General features: G+C 65.9%; 1 protein-coding gene across 1 annotated transcript in view; it reads right to left on the reverse strand.

Annotated features, from left to right (window-relative positions):
- Positions 1 to 4,776, reverse strand: part of RPTOR (regulatory associated protein of MTOR complex 1) — a 227,815-nt gene that overhangs the window by 46,695 nt on the left and 176,344 nt on the right. Inside the window, exons 17-22 of the mRNA XM_023519631.1 lie at positions 4,687 to 4,752; positions 4,177 to 4,368; positions 3,725 to 3,865; positions 1,448 to 1,565; positions 512 to 652; positions 26 to 184 (exon numbers count right to left, since the gene is read on the reverse strand). Of these exons, the coding sequence (XP_023375399.1) occupies positions 26 to 184; positions 512 to 652; positions 1,448 to 1,565; positions 3,725 to 3,865; positions 4,177 to 4,368; positions 4,687 to 4,752 (817 nt within the window). The remainder of the gene's footprint in view (positions 1 to 25; positions 185 to 511; positions 653 to 1,447; positions 1,566 to 3,724; positions 3,866 to 4,176; positions 4,369 to 4,686; positions 4,753 to 4,776) is intronic.

Raw genomic sequence — 4,776 nt, forward strand, 5'->3', positions numbered from 1 at the left:
CCGGGGCGGTGGGGGCCGCACTCACCTATGAGGGAGTTGAGGGCCGAGTAGGAGCTGACGCGGCGCATCTTGTCCACCGTCTCGAAGGACAGGATGTGCTCCTCATTCTCCGGGCTGCCCAGCGTGCTGCTGGCGCTGCTGCTGGTGCTCAGGTTCCCAGGAGAGAATGCTGCCGAGCCGCCGGCTGGCCGGACACCACAGGGAGGGGTCAGCGCGGATGCCAGATCCCCCTCCCCGTCTCACAGTCGGCAGCAAGCGACGGGAACCTAGGGTTCACCCCTCACCCCGATTGGCCCTGCAACTGAGCCCTCACTCCCCGGGGCCTTGGGACCCGGCCTGCCAGGCAGTGCCAGGCTGGCTCCTGCATGGGGGACCACGGTGACTGGGGGTGCCCGTGACAATCTCCAGCCCTGCAGGGCACACGTTGTCCGCAGAGGAGGGCGAGGCCTGCTGAAAAGCGTCAGCACATAACCCCCACCCCCGAACCGCACGCCCAGCGCCAGCATCTCACGTTCTTCCGTCAGGCTCAGGTTCTGCAGAGACTTGTTCAGGTTCCTGGCGGTGGTGACGGCACGGATGTTCCCATAGGAGCTCACGGAGCGCAGTCTGGGGGTGCAGGGGCTGTCCCGCACGGGGGTCAGGCTCCCGCCCTCTGTGGGGAAGGAGAGGGTCTGTGGTGGGCTTGGCCAAGACAGCACTTTCCCTGTCAGCTGGCAGCTAGGGCAGGTGACCGCGGCTGCTCCCCAAGTACGAGTGTCACTCAGCAAGGGTCTCTGTCACATGGGCCCTGGGGTAGCTGGACAAAGAATAGCCTGGCTGGCTAAGGGATAGGTGACCCAACCCACATTCGTCACTCTGAGCGTTTGGCTATGGAAGACCACGCACGGCAGGACCGGCCTCGCCGGGAGCAGCAGGCGCTCCGAGTTGGCACCGGCAGGACCCCGTCTGCTCATGTCCCCTCCCGCGTGCTGGCTGTTTGCACTGAGCGAGCTCATCCCTCGCTTCCCCCAACGCTCTAACGCCCAGGGCCCTCGTCGCGGATCACGGCCCCCCTCCTGCAGGGGAGCTGCATTCCGGGGGCAGGCACGGCCCCAGAACACGGAACACCAACCCGGGAAACGGCAGGTGTGAGAGAGAGCGCTGCCTAGCGTGACTCGCCGAGCCGTGAAACCGACGGCAACGTGACACCGTGACTCGCCCCAGGACGCGGCCACACGCTGTCCTCTAGTCCCCGTCACTGCCCCTCCCCCCGTCACGAACTTGCTTTCCAACCAGGCTGAACGGAGGAGAGGTGGGGGCCGGAGCCGCCCCGCTCCCTGCCCCTTCCATTCCGCCGAGTGCCAGGAGACGGCGAGCACTTCCCATCTGAGCCTGCGTCTGGCACAGCGGAGGTGCCGCCGCCAGCTCTGCCCAGAGGCCCCCGGTCGGAGTCCGCGGCCACGCGCACCTGTGGTGGCCGGCGAGGGCAGGGGGTAGTTCTTCTCCTCCTCCATGAACTGCAAGGCCACCGTGCAGAAATTGCTTTCGTACTGGACTACAAGATGACTCAGGGCCACCACCAGCTCCTGCCGGGGACAGGGGACGAGAACAGTTACTGGAGGCTGGGAGATGGGGAAAGCCGTGACACTTACAAGTTAGCACTCAACGCTCGAGTCACCGCAGAAAACACAGGTGCCAGCAGCAGGGACTGTCCCCTTCGCTGCAGCCCTCGGGGGTCCAGTGTGAGCAGAAGCCTCTGAATGAGCGAGCGAGGTCAGGACCAGGGGCCACCGGCTACGAGGGACCTCAGAGGCGGGCACCAGAACACCTGACACGGTGGCTGCTGACTGCTGGATACCAGTGCCACGACGGGAGACGCGGGAGGATGCACGTGACTGACGCCCTCTGGCCTCGGGGCACGGGAAAGCGGGTCCCGTCTGACAAGCACAGATGCCCTTCCACTCGGGCAAGATGTCCACACTTGCTAGTCCATCTCTCGGAGGTGACGAGAAGTGCTTCCGGGTCTCTGGGCCTGCCCGCCACAGTCTCAGGGGATGGACACAGACACCTCTCCCTTAGGGCAGCGGCACATGCTACAACAGTGCCAGGGGACCCCGAACGTCCCTGGTGCATGTCCCAGCGCAAACACCCTCCAGGCGGAAGCACGGTCCCCGACCTCGACCCTCTCCGCCAGAGACCCGCCCAGGGCACGGCCAGGCACGGCCTCTGATGCTTCCGCTGGCCTCAGGTTGAGCCAGGTGAGCGGAAAGGGAGGCGGGCACCCGGCGCTGCCCCCCAGAGCAGAAGGGCACCTCTGTGGTCCCCGGTTACTGACGCAGATGACCGTGGCCTCAGAACAAAGGGCTCCAGCTCCTCCTGCCTTCCTCACTAGGGGTGTGGGACTGGGCCATCGCTGTCTGTCGCTCCCCCACTCGGGCCTCGAGAAAGGTGGGGCTGGAAACGGGGCATCAAGAGCCTGCACCTCCAGCCTGGCCCTGCTTGATGAGTAGAGTGTGGCTGCTGACAGGACGGTGTGGATTTTGTACTTAGTGGACAAGGTCAAGTTCAAAACGATTGGGGAGGCGGACGGCAATCTGCTGACTTTGATGTTATCAAGTGAGCTCATTAAACGAGTCAGCAGACGAAACCGTTGCCTCGGCCCTCATCGCCACCTCATCTAGGACAGGACGCTGTCATCACTAACACACGTGGCCGTGACCCTCTTCCTACCGATACAAGCGACTTTACGGAAACCCCGCCACGATCGCCTGACTGTTCTCATTTTGCACAAGCTGGTGAACGCCGGCAGCTGGTCCCAGAACGGGCCGCACGTGAAAAAGGAGCTGTGCGGGCAGGCCTGAGAGCTTGGTCCCTGCCCAGCTGAGGTCAGGACCCTCGGGCCCCCGGCGCTGGTGTCCGCGTGCCATGGACCATGACGGCGTCACCCTGCGGCTCTGAACCAGACGAGCTGCCAGGGGCACGAGGACTCTGCCCAGGACGAGGGCTTGCGTCTCAGCGCGGCGTCCCGGCCCCCGCTCAGAGGCGGTGACCCCTCTCCGCCCGCTGCCACCCTGCCCTCCCCAAACCTCCGTGTTTCGCATGTCCCTAGCAGCGTCACCCACTGACTGTATCTACCAGGCCTGCTGCTGGCTGTCGCCCCCTGGAGCACAAGCTCCCTGAGGGGAGGGCCCGGGGCCTGACACAGCTGTTCCGGGAACGCCAGACGCTCAGCATCTGCGGAGAGCGCAGTGCGAGGCGCTGCAGGGAAGGCAGGCTCCCCACAGCGGCCTGGGCCGCGGCCTCCCCCTCCGCCTCCCCACGCGCCACGCTGTAGCCGCACCTGGCCCCCCGCACTGCTCCCCCGCCCCTGCTCCCCAGCTCCTGGCTGCTCGGCCTTCAGGACCAGCGGGCCACGCGTGGTATTTCTGCACTCAGACGAATAAAAGGAAATTTTCGATTTCATCGATGGTTTTGTTCAGCCGCTGACATACACAGGGCGGGGCGGGGGCGTACGCACACACCCATCTGTGGCCCACTGCTGTCTGAGTCTCAGTGATGCGAACGTGTCGCCTGACAGGAAGGAGCCTGTCACTCAAGCTGCCCTCAGGGAAGCAAACCCACGGGCACCGGGCGAATCGTGACTTGGAGAGAAGCGAACATCGGAGCACCCGCCCACGGGGCCGCGGGCTGCAGGCAGCCAGCATCCAGGCCAGAGTCCAGGCCCGCACCCGGCACCACAGCGCACCTTGCGGACCACGGGGCTGCCGTCGTTGATCAGCTGGGCCAGCATCATGGCCACGTTGTGGTCGATGGTGGTGGAGTGGTCGGTCCTCTCCGCAGAGTTGCCCACGAACGTGCCGAGGGCGAAGACTGCCGCGCAGCGCACCTGCAGACGGACGCACGACATCACGGCCCCGCACGCACGCGTGGTCCCCCTCGCGGACGGAGCGGAAATGGGGGCTGGGCGTCTCGTGGCCCTGGCTTGAGGGGCTGGTGACAGGTTGCACAGGTGGGAACTTCTGGAGTCAGAGACCAAGCCAGGCACCCCGCCCTCCATCAGGGAGCGGGACGGGGTCAGGGGGGTCAGGGGACGAGGGCTGGGCCGGGACAGGCTGCGGGGGATGGTGGTCTGTGGGAGTGAGGCGGCGGTCGGCAGCACCGCACTCGGCCGGAAGCCACCAGGGTGGACCGACTCACCTCGGGAATGGGGTCTGAGAGGAGGCTGCAGAGCTTCTCGTGAGCGCTGTCCCTCACCCCACACCACCGGGCCGGGTCAAAGTTCTGCCAGACCCGCCCCAAGCAGATGGCCACCCACTGGCGCAGCAAGGGGTGGGGGTCGCTGAGCTGCTCCAGGCAGATGGCAATCAGGTTCCCCTGGAGGCAGGCTTCCTGGAGAGGGCAGAGAGCACGCGGTGGACGGTGGACAATGGACTGCCCGCGGCCAGGGCGTGGGGAGCGGTGCGGGCTGGGCTCCCGACGATGCTCCATGTCTTAAGTCCCACCAACTTCTATTCAGCCTGCGCCCGGCTGGCTCAGCACAGGTGCAGGCCCCCTCCTCCCGCGGCCTTCCCCGGGCACCGGCGTGCTCTGGTCGCCCTCCCTCTACGGAGGACTGTTTCTTTAGACGTTCGGAGCAGCAGTGCCCCGGCCCCCACGCGCGCGGCCTGGGCCGCGCCTCTGCAAGGGCACAGGGTGGCTGACACTCACCTGCCCTGTGTTGTAGTTGTTGACGATCACGGCCAAGATGAACGCCGTCATGGTCCTGTGCTCAGCCTGGAAAACAGATGTCACCCCCCC

Source organism: Pteropus vampyrus, unplaced genomic scaffold (genome assembly GCF_000151845.1).
Source record: "Pteropus vampyrus isolate Shadow unplaced genomic scaffold, Pvam_2.0 Scaffold227, whole genome shotgun sequence".
Classification (NCBI taxonomy): domain Eukaryota; kingdom Metazoa; phylum Chordata; class Mammalia; order Chiroptera; family Pteropodidae; genus Pteropus; species Pteropus vampyrus.